At 36.6% G+C, this 22415-nt stretch overlaps 1 protein-coding gene across 1 annotated transcript; it reads left to right on the plus strand.

Annotated features, from left to right (window-relative positions):
* The first annotated feature begins 1583 nt into the window (after positions 1 to 1583).
* On the plus strand, positions 1584 to 20273 carry LOC135461677 (ras-related C3 botulinum toxin substrate 1). Its single transcript, XM_064738869.1, has 5 exons — positions 1584 to 1730; positions 10961 to 11032; positions 14994 to 15111; positions 16608 to 16670; positions 17085 to 20273. The coding sequence occupies exons 1-5, from the start codon at positions 1696 to 1698 to the stop codon at positions 17373 to 17375; spliced, it is 579 nt and encodes a 192-aa protein (XP_064594939.1). The 5' UTR covers positions 1584 to 1695; the 3' UTR covers positions 17376 to 20273.
* Positions 20274 to 22415: the final 2142 nt, after the last annotated feature.

The raw sequence follows: 22415 nt of genomic DNA on the forward strand, positions 1-22415 counted from the left end.
GGGTATTAGGCTAGAACTAATATATGTATATCCACGGAATATATGAATACGACGCAGGTAAGCTTTACGTGTAAATTTATATCTATGGGCTAGAATGTCGTGTTTGAGACATCCAGGAAGTGGGGGATATCAGTTACGTGCATGGATGCCTGATGACCACATATGCGTGTCAAACATCTGATCAACCGGTTATTATACGACGGTATTTTTGCCTCAGCTATTTTACGCTCTGACATCAACAGTCGAGGGAGAGAAATAACATAGACCTATAATATTTGGCAATACTATTTGTAAAATCAAAACTCTTTAGCCTTTAATCTGATATGTCGTGTATGTCAAGAACGAAGGAACAACTTTCAAGAAAAATGGAGGAAAATATAATTACGCACCTGTATAGGCCTATATATTGTCGTTGTATTTGTTTGTTTCTCGGTTTAGTAGCAATAGTATGGGACTGCCCGCTGTGTGGAAACATTGTATTGTCATTAGTCAAATTAAAATGAAATGAAAGTTAAGCCCGACCTATTTGAGTGTGTGTGTATGTGTGTGTGTGAGCGCGCGTGCGTGCGTGAACGCATGCAATCTCCTGATGTAATTAAGGTAGGCCTACCGGCAGAATGTTATTCTGTGAATCGTATAGATAACAAGGTTTTAGGTCAATACACGCCCGAATAAGTAACATTCCTATTTATATCATATATATAGAAAAAATTAACAATGTGAAAATTAGGTTATCTTGGCACTGAAGAGACGCGACACATTGTCAGCTCTGTTCTTAGCCATTTATGAACCCATCACAAATGAATATTGCACATGCAAAATACTGGTAATTGAGGTAATTAGTAATAAAGAGTTTATCAGTTGTAGCTCGTCACACTTTATCTATCTATATATTGGGTAGAGGATTAGCAATCTTGTTATCATCGCCATACCTATATATATATATATATATATATATATATATATATATATATAGTTAAGTGGATATAGGAAAGATGACCAGCATGTAAGCAGGTGAAGTAGGCTTAGGCCTACCTCTTCTTTTGTAGTCTATCTACATCTATTCGCCAAATATAATAACTGCACATGCACAACTAGTGAAGTTGTATTGGGACAGGCGGAAGTACAAATAGACAAAAACATAACATTTATTTATTTATTTATTTGATTCTTGTTTTACGTCGTACTCAAGAATATTTCACTTACGTCGGCGACTAGCGTTTTAGTGGCAAAAAAAAAACAAAATAGGCCTACTGTCACCCACCTAAACTAGGCTACATGCGCAAACCGGGAGAACCGTTTTTACTTCCAGGCAAGTTTTCTCCTATATACTTTTGTGTGATCAAATTTATGAACAATGATGACTAACAATATCAAACAACATAAATACGCATTTACTTAAGTCGGTATTCACGTTGTTTTGCAATCCATGCACGTCAACGCTCAACAACTATTGTAAGTTTGTAGTGGTGTATGGGACCCATGCCGGAGTATGCCTCGGCTTATTTCGGTAGTTTCCGGTATATCTAAATTTAGATCTCTGCTGGGGGTGGTATAAAAGGCCATCCAGCGGCCATGTTATATTGCTTTCGTGAAAAAGGGTGTTGCTTCGAGCCGTACTGCTATAGTCGAGAGAAGACAGAGTGACGAGTGACAGAAGGGCACCCAAATCGCGATTGTCGGAATATTACCAAGATGCAGGCTATAAAATGTGTGGTTGTTGGTGACGGGTAAGCAATATAGTGTAAACTTTTTAACACTTTGAGCTGGATCGGCAAAAATCCGGAGTCAAGTTTTATGATTGAGTTGCGCTGAAGGGGGTACGGCTGTGGAATTTTGCCCTCCATCCGGTTTGAGATCGAAGTTAGGATCTGGCCTTTTTTTTATCCCGTTTTAATCAGTGTTATATTTCTTAATTGACGGTGTGGAATTTGATGTATATAGTTACAACTGCAGACCTATAACAAAATCCACAGAATTCAACCTACCGGCGTACCGTTTAACAGTGTACACACTTGTAACTGGTTGTGCTGTGTACTGAAGCGTTATACACCTCCGCCATACAGTAATGGAGTAATCGACGATTCTTGGCCTACTGGTTTTTACACTGTCGGTTATAAAATTTTTGTGAATGGGCTCAGCACAATAATGGAACAACAACAACGACATGAATATACATGTTTATAATATATGTTATACAGGTAACTCTTACAAGTTACATGTACAAAACAACTCTTACACGTTATCTCATGAGAAATTCTACGAGGCAAAAAGTATCTTGCTTGAAAGAAGTTAACTTCAGACTTCAGATTAATCCTAGTATTCATATGTTTAATTTGGCATGAACATGCTGATGTGTGCTGTTTACCAGTTTTACATTGTGTTACATTTACTGAAAACGTAATCTTCCACACTCGTGTAACAGCTGGTGATATTTTGTAAATCACACAATTACAAAGAAGACCCGAAGTAAACATTACTGCAGAGCATAAGCCGATTCTTTGGTCTTGGGCTTCCTACATGATGACACTCATTTTCTGGAAAGTGAAGGATCTAAGTAGCTTAGTGTAGGTGAAAATGGGAATATGTCGAATCCAGCAGACCAGCCTCAAGATGGGAATGATAGACCAGACAGGTATAAAAATCAGATTTCAAGAGGGATGGGCGACACATAAGTGAACGAAAAATTACTGCTTGGACATTTATCAAAACAACAGAGTCATAAAGATAACGTATCTAGCTATCCACAAAGATATGTTATATGAATAATTAGTACAATTCAGGCCTATTCCTTCAACTTAACTAAAGAAGATAGCGAGCACCATTACTCTACTCAGGAACCATGGACTTTAAGTCATACGACCAAACTTGACAGGGTAAACAGGGGACATAACCCGTTAAAAATGGCTTCCCAGGCCAGCATTCATGGACACATTTTATTTAGCCGGGTCCAAGAAATGGAGTTGAAATTAAACTAAATCATGGTATATTGCATGTTTCTGGAGAGATTGAAATGTGGACATGTGTCCTTGTAGTGCTGTCTGAGACTGGAGTGGGAGACTATTAAGAGTATCAAGGTCAGAATAGTGAGGGTCTGGCTATATACATCTGGTATATGTGGCCAAAGCTACTGAATGGTCATCTATCACAGAACAGTTATGAGGAGCACATTTCAAGCAATCTGGAAATGGAGTATGTCAAAATTTGCCTTGATTTAAGGTCTTTTTTGGGCCAGACTGAAGAGCATGACTGCATGTACTAACCTCGAGAACCATGTTGTTTGAGTCAGGTGACCTAAACTGGCCTGGCAAACAGGGGAGATAGCCCATTCAAAATGGCTTCCAAGGCGAGCATTTATGACATACGCACACATTTGGGTTGTCTTGAATGCAATAAATAGTAACGCTCATAAACTAGAATTAGATGCTTTTGGTACTTTCTCTGGTATGGCGATGTCTGAAACCCATGAGGTAAAAAGTTCATCATTATCTAAGACCTTTTTAACCATAGACATGACACGGGAGTCAGAAAATGGTACCTTTTATATTACATTGAAGACAATCTGCAATTCTGATTAGTGCATGGTTGTTGGAAGGTCATCATATCTTAGGCTGTATCTTCGGCCCTGATAAGTGCAGGATTTAAGGTTACGATGCAGCTGTATTTGAAATGGAGCTAAATCCTGATCTGTGTATTTTTGGACATTTTGAATTTGTTCAATTTATTGATGTTTGTTCAGTAAGTTTTGTGTTACAGCTGCCTACATGTATGTGTACGGCTGACCCCTCTCTTTCCGGTCTAGATGCTCAGTCCATCTGTTATTCTGGTCTTCAGGATAACAAATGTTGTGATGTATGAATGGCTGGCTGTAATGCTCAACATTCAGACACTGAGGTGCTATCTCAAATATCATATATAAATGTGATTTATATGACATCATTTCAAATATCTTTGAAGTGTTTTAAGACATTACAGTGGTTCATATATCATAAGATGTGTGTCTTCAGATCCAGCTTCTTGAATATAATGATCTGCAGAAAAGGATTCACTTGACCAGCATATTACCGTCTCCATATATATACATGATAATCATTCACAATCACTGAATAGAAATCTTACAATGTTAACAGTCTTAGTAAATTTACATGTGGAATATAGACTTCTGTAAAGTAATTGTTTTGAACAGATAAGTCTAGAGCTTGCCTTGCGTTGTTGCAGCTCCTGGGGATTGAAATCGTGTGCATGTACATGTAGCTTAGTGGTAAGGCCAACAACTTCAAACCTCTGACACATCAGGTGCATGTTCAATCCTGGGCTGGGACAAGGAATTTTGAGATTCTTCTGCTCTTATTGTTCATGATGCCCCGATTACAGTAAGCAGCCAGCTGCATTTGGGGGTCTGTCCATTTTGTCCATAACTTGCCAAAATTTGTGGTTACTGTAATTCAATCTTTTGGCATGTTTTCAAGGTTGTTATTCAAGCCTATTCTGAACGTATTATTCAGTGCAAACTAATAAAATTATGATTTTTGTGAAGCCCTGAAATTAGCCAATCTAACCAATGTAGTTTTGTTTCCAAAACCAAATTAAAAATTAGTAAAAAAATTTGCTCTTTTATGTGCAAGAAGGTTGAGGTATTATGTTAGTTCTCCACTCGTAAAACTCACTGCCATTGTTATTGTATTTAAGCAAAGATCATTGAGTATGGTGTTAAACATCAGTCAAATAAATACATCCATTATCCTTGTGAACAAACAGATTTGTCTTCGTGCTTGCAGTCTTTGTTAACAGATGTTACTTTTGGTTTGTCTAATGTGTCTCAGATATTGTAAAAATGAGCCTGGTATAAGTCTGGAACAATATCTGTGGTTTGATGATGGATTCAGAAATTGATGAGTTTTAATAATATAATTCATCTGAAATGTCATCAGACATATTCTTGGTTTGATTAATGTATCAGTGATGATCAAGAAATTGAGTGTTTAGACCTTATGGCAGAATCTCTGCCTGATAGTCTCTCTAAACTGGCATATAAGACAACACTTTTTGTCAGTCACTAGGATCACTTCAAAGTTCCGCTCAGGGACATGTTTCCAGGTCAGGCATTGAATACAAATCTATCTTTTGATAAACATTTATGGATGGGCAAATAACACATATCTGATACAGATCTCTCTTCTTCAGACATCTGTGGACATTACTCTTGTTAGTACACTACAGATAAACTTTGGAATAAAAAAAGGTGAAACAAACTTGAAAAATGTTTTATAGGGTATAAGTGTAATTTTTTAAACATACACAAGTTGCAGTTTTTACAGTACAAGGAGATGTGTGCATGTATTAGTCATTCTGTAGATCTACATGTATGTGTGCCTGTACGGTGGACAAGTAAGCTGAGTTACATGCACATACTTCTTCAAACCTAGATCGACCAGATGTCTCAACCTTTATGTTTGTTGCTTTGCTATTTAGTGCAACGCATTTTGGGGAAGCAATTTAGAAGAAATAAAGGTTTTCTGCATATACCATGTTAACTTAAAGATCCAGATGCCTATGTATGTTGCCAAAATTAGTTTGCAACAGTAACTAAGTTGTATTACTAGAGGAAAGCCAAAGGACACTGTGACACAGTATTTGTGTTATGGCAGAGTCTGTGTTCTGCAGGCTAAAATACATTTATATGTGCACTAAATAACATACATGTGATGTCTGTCATACACAGCCTTTCTGTTCACACCCTTTTGGCACAAGTGAATTAAACTCTGATTCTTTCTGTCCACCCTTAGGGGATCATACGACATTGATACAGTGTGAAGACAGAGTGGCAAAGTGTCCTTACTACAGACACACGAGAATATTTGTACCGGGAAGTTGGTACATGGGTTTTTTTGTCACTTTTGTAATGCTGTCTCCTTGTTTTTTAATGCTTTATTAAGTCAGCATTGCCTGTGTGTACCACATACATGTATATAAATATAAGGCTATAATATACCTAAGATCATGGTGCTTAAGATCATCAACGCTCTACAGACTAGGGTAGGTCAGACAAGATGGGACCAGTGGATTTAAGCAAAACAACTGTAATTGGTTAATTGGCATTCTTTCAAGTACTTCCTCCAAAACTTGGTATGCTGGTAACTTTTTTCTGTCTTAGTTTGAAGACAAAAGAATAGTTGGATGTACATAAGTTTAACAATATTATTGTGACAGTCATTTGATTTTGTGGCTAATTTTCTTGCTTTATTTGATGAAATGTGACATATATTTGATACCATTACATGTTCAGTATATGCTACAAAATGCTGAGTTTTTAGCCTCAGACAACACCTAGAACCCAACATACTGAGTGGAAGCTCCTGGGCCAGTACAACAGAACTGAAGAAACAAAGTGTGGGTTGAGAGCGATGTGATGTGTGTCATTAGGTTGGTTATAATTTTCATTCTAGAAATGTGTCACTGGGTTAGTAAAGGAAATTCCGCATTCTATCTATTGTTGGCCCCTGTTATCAGAGCAAATCTGACTCATCTTCATGTAGGATTGTCAAGGTTCATTGGGGTAGGCTACCTGTGATGATGGCTGCCTTACTTGAAATTTTACATTGTCAGAAGGCTGTTGATAATTTTTGAAAGTGTTAATATCCTGTTTCTAGTTACATTTTATTTTGAAAATTATCGTAGACAGGTGTTGTGTGTTTAAGTGAGAGGGTAAAACTAAACTTTTGTGTTGTACAAGAGTAATAATGACAGCCAAGGACGCGAATACAGCCAGTACTCATACAAAAATTTAGTTCTCCAAATGTTATTCTGTATGATTTATGGACCTAGTTCACATGTTGCTGCAAAAAATCAGATCCTGAAATATGAAACAGGCTTTAAAATTTCTAATACCCTGAGCACAGTACACCGGATGTTATTTTCCAAGCACTATGCAAATATGTGTGCAATTTGATTGTTGTGTTTGCCTCTTGATAACTGGTGGTTGTGGTAAGTAGTTGGTGACATACATACATGTGCATGTAGCTGTGAGTATGGTGTAAGAGCAGGAGTGTGCGACAGTCAGTTTGTGTAGTTGAACCAGTTTCAGTATAGGGGAACAGGGAGAGCCTGAAATGGCTGTGAAGGCTAACTTCCAGGCCCATGATTGCTGCGCTGACTAATTCCTGGTTCAGGTTTTTATGTGGGCTCAGTCAGATGTAGGTCAGGCAGTGTATGTCAGGATATACATGTGTATATATACCAGCGTCCCTGTCAAACTGCACTGGCTCTGTTTTAAGACAGTCTAGGCCTCTGTTCTATCCGGTCATACATACATACATACATACATACATACATACATACATGTACATTTCAGGACATTCAAATGAACAGCGATACAATATACTGATGTACTTATACCTGCATGTGACCCTGCTTTTTGGATAGATTTCAGAATATTTAAATGTTGTTCATAAAACATGTTTAATACAACCTTGTTCTATGTATGGGTTAGACCCAAAGACGTCAACCTCTTTTCTTACACTGGTCTAGCATCGTTGGAGTCTCAACGCTTACAATATTAATTTCGTACTCAACGAAGGTCCAGGCGGATTGTCTTTGTTATCGAACAAGTCTCACGTAAATAAAACACCAACCTCAAGACCTGCTTTCTGCACCCACTACACCGCCATCATACGCTGCTACTCAATTTAGGATAGATTTATTAAAGCCATGAAGGCGTCCACGCCGCCATCTTCCCACTACTCCACTATGAAGCAGGACATGCGCTTAGCTGCTCAACATGGCGACAGTTGTCAAGGAGTGTATGCCGTGGAAGCTTTCATGGCTATAATGATTAACATTGTAAGCATCAAGACTCATAAGAGGCTAGGCCTTTATAAGAAAAGGTGTTGGAGTGTTTCGGGGCTATGTATAGGTCTGGGAGCTACATGTAGTTGTTTAATGACTTTGTGATGAGGTTTAGTATCTGAAGTATATGTAGGTTTATGTACACTGTGCCTCTTGGAAATGTGGCAGTGTCTATTATTTATTATCATGGAGATGACATGCAGTTAATACAGTGACTAAGGTTGTCAGAACTTTTGAAGATATAACTACCTTTTTGCTAGATTCCGTAAGGGTATGTATGTTGTGTGTTTGATACTAAAACTATAAATGTTTTACGCTGTACTCAAGAATATTTCACTCATACAACGGCGGCATTATGGTGGGTAGGAAAAGCCTTGTTTCCTCCCACCATAATGCTGACAGCACCAATCAAATAAAATAAATATAACTGTAAATGTACATAGACACAGTTGGACTCTCACCCAGGCAGTTGGTTGTGAAATAATGTCAGTTGACATCAATTTTGTTTTTCTTGGGTGACCTCAGTAACTTCATTATGACAGTAATTTCCAAAGAATGTCAAAATGAGTGATGTGAAGGAAAAGAGAGACATTTTACATATACGTAGCACAGATGTTTCGTATGGCAGTAAAATATAAAATATTTCCAGAAAAAATGAATTTGTCCACAGTCCACTTAACTACCTGTTTAAATGGCAAACTGTGGCTGAGCAATCTACTTCTATCTAAGTTTATGTATGAGCATTACACTAAACACGTTGATACACTGTATTGATGCATACGTGTTGCAAGAACTGTCTGTACTGTATACTTACGGACTTCATGTACAAATATATATCACTTTCACTTTGTGAATATAAAAGGGCAGCATGTTACAGACAAAATAAGGAATTAATGTTTACTGGTATTAAAATGCGTTCAGTTTAATTTTAGAACAGTAACAGGGAGATACATGTAAGTACACATGCTTTCACTTTGGCAAGTAAAAAAAGCACTTTCAGAAGCACAAAGGCCTTGAGATGGTACTTTTGATGCCAACATTTTTTGTTTTCCAGATAAGAAATGAGTTAAATTTCATGAAAAGTTCTTGTAGCCCTATAAGATGGATGAATCAATCAGAATCAACTAAAATGTGTCATTTAAAAAAATTAATCCTAATCCAGTGAACTTGAATTAAGGATACTAACAAGATATTTCTGTGTTAATCACATAGAATATGTATATTGAACTGACACAACAACACAAGATGGACTAATAATGGGAAGAATGTCTTGATTGGCCTGCCCCTGTACGTCTTGTTTATATCCTCCTTAATAGAATAGTGATTGTAACAGCATGCACTGTCAGTGAAATAAATTGTAGGTTGGTATGTTATATGACTCTTTCCCTTCTAAAGCTGGAGTCAGAATTATTAACTACAACATGTTACTGGTCAATAGAACCAAATATGCTTTGATATCTTCAGGTCCTTATTGATATTTACCATGTCCTTGAGTTATATAAGGGGAAACGTGATCGAACTCTCTTGTAACATCTAGTAGAAACCATATTTTTACAGATAATTGTTTATTTACAAATCTTGGCAAGAGGTATTGTCACTGTTTTGAATGTTGCTAGATCACTGGCAGATTAGTCCAGAGTTTGTTCAAGTAACTCTGCTATAATTCTGTTGGCCTCGCACAATTGTTAATTTTGACCCCTGTAAATGTGAACATAATCTTAATCTAGCCATTTGTTAAACATTGATTTGAAGTCCTACATATTCATTGCCTACAATTTTTAAGACCAGACCAAAAAAAAAAGACAATTACTTAAAGGAAAAAAGTTTTAATCAAATGTTGTCAGATTTGAAAGTAGTTGTGGTAAGAAACAATCTATGATAATTTTTTTTTCTTATTTTTTATTTCATTTTTACGGCATTGTCCATGAATTGTTCTTCTAAACAAACAACACATGTACATGTATGTGTTATAACTGACTTGTTCTGTACCTGCCATGAAATTGTTTTGGTTCAACATACATGTACATGGTACATATAATGTGCAGGTGTATACAGGGCGCCATCAGTATTTCCAACCTCTGCTTACTGTTGTCCTCATTTCCAAAGGTCCCTTTTGATAGCAATTTTCACTTCCTGAATAGAAACAGGCAAATTGCCAGGTTCAGTGGTATAAACATAGTAGTGAATATGAACCGCATGGCTGGGTGACCTGTACTCTTGTCAGGTTTCAGATTTGCCCTGTGCTGTACACAGTGAGCTGTCATATATTTATATTACATGGTGTCTGTACATTGCTTCAAATAGGTATGTGAAAACAGTAATCTGAGCATTGTTGCAGGTGAAATAAAAACTGATGTACTTTGTTAGAAGTCCAGAGTAGTTAACTGAAAATTTGGACAGATCAATGCCTATTATATGGTAAATACATGTGCAGTTTAATATCTACAGGTACATGTATGAGATAGACCTGTACTCCTGGTTGATTTGTGACATGGCCGTTTGTCAACATATACATATGCAGGAGCTTGTATTCTGATGTCCCTTGGTAACTAAAGTAGTCCCAACACATGAATTTGTAAATTCAATCTGCAGCTGTCAGTTAAGGGCTGTTTTGTATGCCATCTTATATCCCAGGAGTTGTGGCAGATAAGATATGTATATGACAAAAAGGAATAAAGTGTTTTAATGAGTCTTGCTGTTTCTGTTTTGTTTTAGTAGTCAGGTGGTCCACATAATTACTAATGTATAAAGATATATTTCTGTCCATGCTATCTCTGTGCTGTTAAAAATAAAGGTTGGAATGAAATGACATGTACATGTAGAAAGCTATATTGCTCCAGTATGTAGTGAATTCCACAGATCAGCATAAAGTGTGTGTTGCATCCATTTATTCATTGCTTAGTATATACGTATATTGAGAGTACAAAAATGGCTCAGCCCATATACATTTACATTTATGAAGACGATGTTGAGGAAACACATGCATTTCTGAATATGTTGACCCCAATTGCATGTTCCCTGTACATATATTATTCATACGGTGATCAGTGATAATACTTTAAGCCTTGCTAATACTCGGTCTTAATTTTTATTTTTTTTTTGTCTTATTTTGCAGAGCTGTTGGTAAAACCTGTTTACTCATCAGTTATACCACTAATGCTTTCCCTGGAGAATATATACCCACAGTGTAAGTATTGTTTATCTTTCACTTTGAAGAATATGTTGTCAAGGTAAGAGCGCATATGAATTAACTTAACAGAAATTATAGAAAGAGACCATCCAGATTAATATGCCAGACTGTCTCCTTGGTCAGATTTGTTTATGATTTAGGATATGTACATGTCATCGGTTCGTTTATAGTGTATGGACTGTTATACTTCTAGTGCTGTTACTGTACGCACGTTTATCACTCTCATTTTTTGTGGGTAACACAACCCCATCAGAAAAAATAGGGTTGGTTGGTAGGGACTTCTGTTTCTTCTGAAAGAATTTAAAGATAAATTAACATTGAGAGAAAACCCAATCATCGATAGCCCGATAAAAAACTTAAGTATATGCCCTTTGGTTTTGGAGGATCAATCAGTTTATCCCTCATCGAATAACTGAACTAACCACGAAAGTATGTGGTAAAAATTTTTGAGTGTGGCATTAAGCAACTGTGAGATAAATACTTCAGAAAATACTGCAACGTTGGCTATGTTCAGATGCATGGTAGGCATCGTGTACTTTCTAAGGTCACATGACGTACATGTGCAGTTATCTCTCTTGGCTCCTTCTTAAATTCCTGTTGTTTTCTAGAGATCAGTTGCTCATTATCCATGTTTTATTCAGAATGACTGCCCTACATGCAGGTAAAATGGAATTGCATCAACATCATCATGAATCTTGAACTGGTGCAGGATTAATGATACTGTTTTGTATAACTGAAATGTACACACACAGTCTTGTTCATTCATGTTGTGTAATATTGATAAGGAAGCATTAGTTGTCATTGCATGACAGACAAGGAAACTAATCATTGCCTGAATTTGGAGACTAAATTGGTTTTGTTCATTTGTTCTTGCTTAGATATTACTTGTCTTATCTTGTCTTACCCTGTTGACGCGAACAACCCACCCACAGGCATACATGTAAGTGTAAATCCACAACCCACTAGGGTGTCTCACCTAATGTCACCATACACTGTCCCACTTAGTCTGACTTCCCCCACAGGACACTACTTTCTGGACCATTATGATATCAACTTGACAGGTAACACATGAGGCCCCCTTACCATCAGCAATCCGGCTTAACAATTGAACTGGTGTGAACTCTCCCATTCTCCTCCCATAGCCACAATAAGGCTCCCTCCCTCTCTGCCAGGGAGCAGCCTGAAAATTGCCCTCTAAAGAAATATACTGGGTTATTGTTAGGCTTTTGGCAGGTTACCAGTTGCATATGAACAACTGTCAACTGTGAGAAAAAGCTATGCTGTACAGAGTATCATGCTGTACATATAATATGTAGATAAAGAAGCCCTGGAAGCACATGGTCGGTACATAGCATGGTAAAGTTTCTGGCCCTCTGGTTTGTTTTTAGAATCAAGTGTTGGCACTGACCTGAGCTGAAAGAATTTGCCTGGTTGAATTCCACAGGTCATACCAGAATATCCACCTGCTCATATATATAAATGTAGATGTATAGTATAGTTATCCTCGTTGGCTATACTGTACTGTGGCTCAGAATAGTGACACCAGTTAATGGGGCCCATTTGTTGGTCTCCAATTTTGAATTAACAAATTGCTGGCATCTGTAGTCATGAACTTTCACATCCATGTAACCTATTCCTGTACTTATCTTGAAAGAGAATACAGTAGATACATTCAATCATCTTGATGTTTCCACTACTTGGTAAGTTGTTGCATATTGACTGGATGCTGATGTCACTCCAGTTTTCTCCTTATCTTTGTCATCCTGCCCAATTATTGTAAAGGCAAGCCCTTGTACCTATCCTTGTCAGACATGTTTATATGATTACAGCTTCTCCATTATGAGGTTCATGTACCCTTCAGGCCGTCTACTACAGTGTTGCCACAAATGTGTGAAAACATTACCTGGCCTAGTTGAATTGAAGTTTCACCAGTACGAATTTTGATGTCCTAGCATAATAAATTATGCAGCTCATTCTGCTTTGGAATAAGAATGTATTATGTATCTCATGATTTTTATCAGTATCATGTATCTCCTAAAAGATGTGGAAAAGTCAGTACTGGAAGTAATAATCATAAATGCAATAAGCATGCTCATTTCTCCCTTCTAAGGTTGGAGGATTTAATAAACTTCAGCTTTCAGACTTAATATACAGCAATTAGACATTCTAAGTGAAAGTGCATAAGGTATCATGTCTCTCTTGGTTTATTTTGCTCGTTGAACATTGGTTCTTTCTTCCTTTACATGCATTGGCGCAATGTGGCGGAAATACTTCAGTGTGGCATAAATTCCCAATTTTTCAATTCACTGTTTACAAAAATGGTTATGTGTTTTCAGTCCGTCTTTTTAATTTATATCAACATGTATGTATAATTGTTAAAACAAAGTCTGCATGTATATCTTGTTGGAATCTGTCCAAAACTTTCAATGGTTTGAATCAAAAGCAGGATGAAGGCCAGAACTGTTGGGCTCTCTGCTGATGTTCATTGCACTGGAGGGCAAGGAGAGTATAAATACTGGCACCAGTAGTTACCTGTGTGTATTTACATATGCAACTGGGATGAATTAGGCCATGGACTGGCACGGAGCCCAGTTTTAGGCGTCTCTTGCTACCACATGGAATCTCCATGGACAGCTGGAAGTAGTCTGTAATTCCGGAACTTCTGTTTCATTACTAGCAGGCACCTGTAGTGAGGAGGGCAGGGCTCCAGGGGCCGAGATTAATCCTGCATGTGTTTTAGTCCCCTAGAAACCACTTGATGTGCAGTGATTAGGATCCTGAGCTTCAGAAATCACAAATATTGTAAGATTTCCAGCCTATGTATCGGAAGAGGCTGAGTGATCAGATTGATTTCTTCACTTTGTTAGAGTGGCGAGGCAACTCCCAGCATACCATTTATGTGGCAAATCTTTTCCAAGAATATGGAGATATGGCTGTAAATTGGTTATGCCTATGCAAGAAAAGAAATGTTAGATGAGATTGAGACTTAAGTTTAATTATACAGAGACACCTACCCTAATTCCGCTAATTTTTAGGACATCTGACCTTCGTTTTTTTAGCACTTATAAATGTAATCATAATAGGAAACACTTTTTCTATTTTCTCACATGGTTAGTCTGTCTAACAAATAACGTATCTTTACTTCTCCAAAAGCATTGGGGGAGAAATGTGATTTTTAGCTTCCAGCACTACTACCTTTTTTTTTCTTTTTTGTTTTTGTGAGTATTGTGGTATATTTAGCTTATTGTGGGGTACAAATGCCAGGTATGTCTGAAAGATAACAGCGTACATGAGTTATGATATGACAATTAGCAACTAACTGAACTTTTTACAACATCCTAACACTACACTACATGGTAAGAAATATCATACAGACTAGAACTGTATATTTAACATACCAGTTAAAAAAAGTAGAATGAATGTGATGTCATTGGTCGTAATTGATAACTTAAGTCTTATCTTAAACCCAGATCATGACTGAACCATCTGGTATAACTTTTTATGAATGACAATGGACATGTACATGATTAAATGCATAAAATGTCTGAAGCAGGTGTGAAATTGTCATTCACAGCCATGTACTAGAGGCTAGTGGCAATCTACATGGACAACCCTAGTGACTGTAATGTTACATCTACCTTTAATATTCAAAGTCAGGATTGATTTAAACATGCCTGTAACTGAACATTGCGCAAATTAGGATTGGAAGGGATTCTGTAGAGCTTTATTTATAAGGGATGTTTGTAAAACAGCAGTATCACATTGTGAAATGTTATTTGCCCATTTGGTAATTAGATGGTGTTGGTGTTCAGTTTTAGGTCACGCATTCTCTATACAAGAATATTCTTATATTTATGTGTATGTGTATTGCGTTATTATTGTACATTATCTAGCACCAGTTTTTGCTTTCTTCATTATTTAAACCATATTCAACAAGTTTTATGTGTTTTGTTTTCAGATTTGACAACTACTCTGCAAATGTTATGGTAGATGGTCGACCTATCAATTTGGGATTGTGGGATACTGCTGGACAGGAAGATTATGACAGGCTGCGACCCCTGTCATATCCTCAAACAGTATGTACATATTATATGTAGCCTTTTTGTTGTCAAACACTATAAAGGCTGTTAAACCATCTCAGCAATTATATAGCTCTTCTGATTATACCAAACAATTTTATAGAACTGAATTTAAAAGAAGAGGCATTGCTGTTCAGTGAAATGTCCAGAACGGTTGTCTGTTCAACATCACATAGAAAAGACCAGTTCTAACTGCTGTAACAGTGTGTAACAGGTGTGAAATTGTGACAATCTTTAAATCAGCAGAATTATACATGTTTCCATTCAGAACAGAACTTAGAATTTATTTGGCTTAAAAAAGCAAGGCAAGAAATTCATTTCTTGACAAAAGCAAGCAAGGATTTCATTCTAGACATTTATACTTAAGTTGCCTTAAACACTTAAATGTTTGTGTCTTTCCGATTTGACAAGCTATTTTAAAGATATTGTAACATGATAAAAACATATCAATATAGAATTAAGAGTATTTGGCATGGGAAATCTGACCTTTACAATTCAAAGCTTATTTTGTACTTACAAATACATGGCATCTTTACCCTCTAACAAGTAATATATTTTGTCTTTTTGGAACCTAGGGTACATGTTGCTGTAGTGTTCATGTCCTTGCACGCAAGAAGTGTGGGTAACAGTCAGTGTGGTAACACCTGGATCAATATGGAATCACCATATTGAGGAAATGAAAATACATTGGGCCCTCATTAAAAAAATGTTTCATTGGACATAACTCAATCTACTGTTCTGAAAAGGGCCATAAGTCAGAAGCATTTTATTGAGCTTTTCAAAGAAATTTTTGATTAAAATTTTTCTGCCAGTGTTAATTTTGGTCCCTATTGTTTTCATTAGCCAGAGTAGAAAAGGCAAATTTTCCTACTGACTTACACTTGTTTTTTTTTTTTCTGATAGGGCGAGGTAATGCTTACCTAACAAAGTATTTTCCAAGGAGTTTCTAGTATTACTGTTGTAACAACTGTATTATCCAACACAGCTTTCTTTTTCACTTGTGTTGCCTTCTCTGTGACATCATTAATATCTGTTGTCACAAATGATGGGCAGCCAAAGTGATGTCAAGAGGGGGTTGGGGGCATCAGATATTAAAACAGATTGTTTTTGGAGGGAATAACAAATATATTATCAGATATTGATGTGAACTTATGTGAGGGTGAATAACTGACTAGCCATGTCTATTGTGTCCTGTTAAGTATACATGTATATATTAGGTTCATTCATTAGGTTCATGATGACTTGACATCAAACAGTACACATGTTCTATACTTGTTATATAGAGGTGCATATAAAACAGTACACATGTTTGAGGCCTTAATACGGCTACAACAAAGGGGGATCTGAAAAGTGGCTGTGATTAGACTCTTGCACCCAAAAGATGCCTAAGTAGATATTTGGTGTAATGAAAAGGTAATTCTGTTGTAAAATTATGTTTGACAGTTCTATTTTATGTACATGTATGTAATCTGTAAATACTATTTTTTCCACAGGATGTCTTCCTGATATGCTTCTCCCTGATTAGTCCGGCCAGCTTTGAAAATGTTAGGGCTAAGGTATGTATCAGTATTATTCGCTAATACAACACATTTTGTCTGATCCGCACGTTCAATTCTTACAGGACACTGGACAGTATTTTCTGACAAGCCTGAGATGAAAAGAGTGATTATGGCAGAAGTGTTGAATAAACAGAAGATTAATAATGTGAAATTTTCATTTGTCATTCCCTAATTGTATTAAATAAGTTACAACACAGCATCTAATCTTCCCTACCAGTGATTTAGGGTTTTGTTTAAGCTGAGCGCTGATATCTTCTTCAAGTCTGCATAATTGTATTATATGTTCATTTATGAAAGCTTTTTATCAAAGATTTGTCCACATGAGTTATGTTGTAAATATCAGCTGAAGACTTTTGACATGATTTGAGGATGTGTAGTAATTTTGATGTGTGTTTGTTTTGTGCACTACAGTGGTTTCCAGAAGTCAGCCATCACTGTCCTAACACCCCAATCATTCTCGTTGGTACAAAGCTGGATTTGAGGGAAGACAAAGAGACAATAGAAAAACTTCGTGAAAAGAAACTCACTCCCATTGCATACCCTCAAGGTCTCGCTATGTCTAAGGAAATAGGGGCAGTGAAATATTTAGAATGTTCAGCTCTTACACAGAAAGGTTTGAAAACAGTTTTTGATGAAGCCATTAGAGCAGTATTATGCCCTAAACCGAAAGCAAAGAAAAAGAAGCCATGTTGTCTTTTGTAAAATTCAAAAACTGAAATGTCAAATAAACCAGCAAAAAATATAAGAAGACCGACCTCAAACTGTTTTCATGTAAGGAATTCTGAAGTTGATAAATGATACTGAAGGGAGCAGGTTGGATAACAAGGACTGGTTATGTATCAGGTATAAAGCCACTGGTATGGACACAGTAGCTTGGCCACTAAACAGATTGAGGTGTTATGGTAAGAATGTATCAGTAAGCCTGTCTGGGTGACCACTCCTTTTAGACACTTACCTGTGGGATATCTCAGGTATGTAAAATAGACTACAGATGTCAAGTGAAGGATGTCCCCAATCAGTGGTCTGTAGTCAGATTGTTTTTTTATGATGCCTTGTTATGTCATCTAGGTCTCCTTCAAATTTATACAAATGTCATGTTAAACTTGTATATTTTCATGAACATGGCACGTTTGTGACAAGGTGCTTCATTCTTACCTGAAAGAACGAACCAAAATGTGATTGACCTAAATCAATCTAGGCAGTTTAGGATTGTAGATAGTTTCTTTTTTTGTCAACATTTGTTGGTGAATAATTTTGTAAATCAGCTTTTGTTTACAGCATGAGCATACACATTCTTAAGATAGACTTCATTCAGTTATTTTGTTTTTGTTTGCTTTTATCTGTTCTAGCTTTTTATGTAGCAGAACCTTTTGTGTACAGGACTTAATTTTAATTTTTTATGGTATAAAAGTTTATGAAAAAGGAATATATTGGTGATTGTATTGTTAGCTATGTCTGGTGTTGAATCAGTTTTTTTTATTCAGAAGCTTTTGTCCTACAAAATCCAGTCTGTGCAAATTTCAGTTCAAATTGATTTCTCATTTACATAAATTATGAAAGAAACTGATAAATGTGTGGCCAGTTGTGTTAGAGTTGCATATAATTTCTTTAAAAGGTGTCATTTAGTTGTACAGACAAAATGAATAGAAAATTTCAGACATGATCAAAGAAAAGATATTGTTTATTGCTTAAGGAGCCAAGAAGTCACATCAGGACTGAAATTCAGTTATGGATTTTGAGAAGTAGTACAGGAAAAAAGAAGATTGTAATGACCTGTGTATTGGACACAACCGATTGTTGTCTTTGTGTCACTTGCTGTGGAATTTTAGAAGTACCACTGTACTTCGTACATCTCCTCTTGCCACCTATTTCAGTGAATAATGCCCTGTTGCACAATTTTTACTCTGTAAATTGTATATTTCATTCAATGAAGAACATTTGAAAGAATTAATAATCGCCTGAAGTATGAAGTCCATGTAAGGTGAATGCAGTATTCGCTATGGGATTGAATGGTGACTGTCATTCCTTCAAGATCTATTGGAAAACTTTTTTAAGCACAGATTTGAACTAAATTATGAAGTTTGTTTTAACGTGTAGTGAAAGTAGTATGACTGATTTGGCCAGTAGTTTTCTTAAATATTGCTTTTTCTGGGTCACATGAAGTTGTAAGGTCATATTGAATCTAGCATGTGTTATCCAAGGTAGGTAAATCTGTTTTCATTTATCAAGGGACATAAATCTATGCCTTGGGAACTAAATTTTAGTTTACTCTGATTGGGTGTACTGTAACATATATTATTAATAATTACCTGTGCCAATAAAATAGTTGACCATGCAGACAAAGAAATGTGAACATTATGCCTTTGCCATTCTATGAATTATGCAAAAATTGTGATGCTTCTGGAGAGGCTCTTTTCCAGAGTGATCCGTCAGCTGTCTGAGGCCAGACTAACAGTGGGTTCCTACTCCACGTCACCTTTTAATGGTTCATTATCACATGCCATGTTGCTTGGTACATGTACTGTGCGCATTCAATGGTGTAAAATCCTTTGACATTGTTGGTCTCGTCTGCAAAGCAATGACTGGTTTGAATGTATTTTAATTTAGAAACATTCATCACCTTGTAGCATCAACGCATTTTAACAATTCAACAATGGCCAAAAGATTGTGTTTTGTTAAACTTGTTGACTTTTGTATAGGAATCAGATCATGACAGTCATCCATCAGATCTGATACTAAATACATACTAAACTCCTACATAGCGAGTTAAAAAGGCCAATGTTGTGCAGCTTGCTTATGTTGCTTTACTCATTTTGTTTGAGTCTTTCACATATCTGAGTGGTTAGTTGTTATGAGTACTTTTGTTATCACCCATTAATTGTGGACAATCTTAAACTACATATTTGTATTTTGTATAAATGCATAGATTTACATGCTTAAATATTGTACTGTATTCGCTTGAATATTACTGATCAGGCTTGGGTGTATATACACACACATATATATATATATATATAGATCTTGAAATATATCTGTGCTTTTGTGTGTTTTCTGAAAATCTTTCTAAGTTTCTCTCATATACATAACAAGTTACATTTTATAAATTTTGAAGTGTAAGAAAAAAATTGTTAATTATTGAAATCTTTTTAGAAGTGTTGAAGTGTCAAAGAAAACAAGAAGCTGATTATTGAAAACTGGTACATTGTGCATGTAGTTATTGAGCAGTTCTTGCACATTTCACTAGTCTACATTTGTCATAATGTTGCTACTTTTAAACTGGAGGTCAATTACAATCTGCTGACATGGGAAGTGATGTTCAACGAATGCATGAATGTCACAGGTTATATTAGTACAGTGCTTGCTTTTTTATTTCCTTTTTTGGCTTCCAAACTTCATTAGCTGTGTGTAGCTACCATTTCGTGGAGTAGGCAAGGTTAGCGTCAGACGACTGGTTCACATATGGAGTACACTTACAGACATATATTTTTTGGAAGTAGATAGGAAATGTCCTTGGGCTTTGTCAATTTCAGAATCTTTGTACAGTAAAACCTGTCAATAAATCCAGTTTTTAAGAAATAAGTGTTTCATTTGAATGTCCTACATTATTTCCTCCATTCTTAATTCTGATCTGGGCTTCAGAATAGCCCATCAGTTTGGTGAAGTACAAAAAAATACCAGAACAGAGTTCGCATTTTCAGTGAAAAATATCTTCTGGAATTCACCTTGGATAATTAAATGATTTGAACAATTTTTGCTGCATTAAATAAATTCTGAGGTGCTCACTCTTCAAGTAGGAAAAATTACTTGTTCTAAGCTTCCGAGATCACCATGGGAACTGATGTGAGCAATAGAACAGGCTCTTCGGGGAAAAGTTTGAGAAAGAATTTTTTTGTCAGGTTTATTGTATTGGTGCACTTGATCTGTGTGTGTAGTCTTAAGTGCATGACAAATTGTATCCAGTGGAACGAAGGAAGGTCATAGAGCGATGAGTGAACGTCAAGGGCAAAAGTGAGGTGTCTCCACCAAATGTTCCAGGGACCAGTCCATGTCAGGTGTATACAGTCATAGGTGTGTCTCCGAGAGTTAAAGGATACATGAAAAGGAACTATTAAACAAAGATTATGTTTCCATGCCAAATGACGGTCAACGGTCAGATTTTTTCAGAAATTACGTCGATCTTCCTGTAAACTCTGGACACCCCGAAGTGCCCTGTGCCCCGTGAACAGCGTGGCTACGGTGTGGGCAAGGTGACGTACACAGAAACTGCATTGCTTCTTGGAGCAAGCTTAGCGCCCCCTGCGCGCCCCTACACCCAGCCCCATTCGGATTGGTCCCCACTTCCCCATGCTGCTATACATTTAAACATATATTTTTTATGTTCCACCCAGACCTTTTCTGACTGTTCCATACATGGTTCTTTTTAAACAGGGATCATCATTGACGTCGCCGCTAAAAGCTACTTAATTTCCGGACTGACGGCTGGGGCTTTACGACAACTGTACTTAGAAGCCATTTTTACCCCCCAAAGTGAAAGATGGAAAATTTCTTTGTACTGTTATGTTATTGCACGTGGTAATCTGCACATTAATAAATCAAACCAAAGCATGTTATGTATCCTTTAAGTTATCATGGCTTAAAGTATGGTGCAGTGTCTACAAGTGATTTTACTGTACTTCTAAATCTTGCTAGAGCACTGGATTTGCACATTTGAAGTGACTTATCAAGTGGAGTATCAACCAATCTCACTATGTCTGCAGAGTAGTTCAATTGTCCCTGTTTTAAGCAGGGTCAACGTGGAGAGGGGTCATGCACTAAATATATCAATTTCGATACTTCCTCACTTGGTGCTAAGTACATGGGTAAAACAACAGCACAAGACTGGTGCCAAGCAAGAGAGTAGTAGTAACCAATGATTGGTGCTGAGCATACTGATAAATTCAAGCTATTGGATTGATGGTAAGCACATTTGGGAAAAGATCAACTACTACATGTAGAGTGGTGCTAAGCACATCGATAAAGGCCAACTACAGAAGAGACACATTAACAAGGAGTCAGGACTGACTACTGACCCCATTCTATGATTAAAGGGCAACGCAAACAGCACGCACATCATTGCATCGTCTCTGTCATGCTTACATGCACATTCAAATAGTCGTTTACAAAAATGCTTTTACATGCATTAGCACATTTATATTCCATGTACAACACCAGTTATACATACTGTAAGTCTTGCTGCCAGAGAAGGAAAGTATACACTAGTACATACTGCAAGAAGTGGCAATGATGGTAAAAGGATGACAAATGATTATAAAATGATTATAAAACGCCCCTAGAGAGCTATGCATATCCTGCTGTATATTTAAAACAATGACACAGGTAGATGGCAACAAGCAGCCCTCTGTGTAGGGTAAAAATATATGTATATACAGGTTAGAGCACATATTCAGACCATCAGTCACTATGTCTTTGTAAGCTTTTTTAAGAGATCATGCAAGCTTTCCCCATTTCTTTTGAAATATGTCAACTGAAGCATTACTTTTTAGACAGATGTATTTTTCGCTTGTGATGATATCTTCTATATCATATAAGAAAGGCATGAAGTCTGGTTTTCTTTCTCCAAGTTTACATTTGTAAATATACTATTTTCCTAATAGTATAGAATAATTTCACAGTATAATATATGCCATATACGATATTACATGGACTCTTGGAGAGCATTCTGACTGTAATAGCAGAGAAGTC

Source organism: Liolophura sinensis, chromosome 1 (genome assembly GCF_032854445.1).
Source record: "Liolophura sinensis isolate JHLJ2023 chromosome 1, CUHK_Ljap_v2, whole genome shotgun sequence".
Classification (NCBI taxonomy): domain Eukaryota; kingdom Metazoa; phylum Mollusca; class Polyplacophora; order Chitonida; family Chitonidae; genus Liolophura; species Liolophura sinensis.

Excerpts from the sequence above, each read along its gene's own strand:
- LOC135461677 (XM_064738869.1), top strand. The coding sequence starts at position 1,696 with ATGCAGGCTATAAAATGTGTGGTTGTTGGTGACGG. Across the intron at positions 1,731-10,960 it reads TGTGTGGTTGTTGGTGACGG|AGCTGTTGGTAAAACCTGTT; the intron begins GTAAGCAATATA and ends CTTATTTTGCAG. Across the intron at positions 15,112-16,607 it reads CCCTGTCATATCCTCAAACA|GATGTCTTCCTGATATGCTT; the intron begins GTATGTACATAT and ends TTTTTTCCACAG.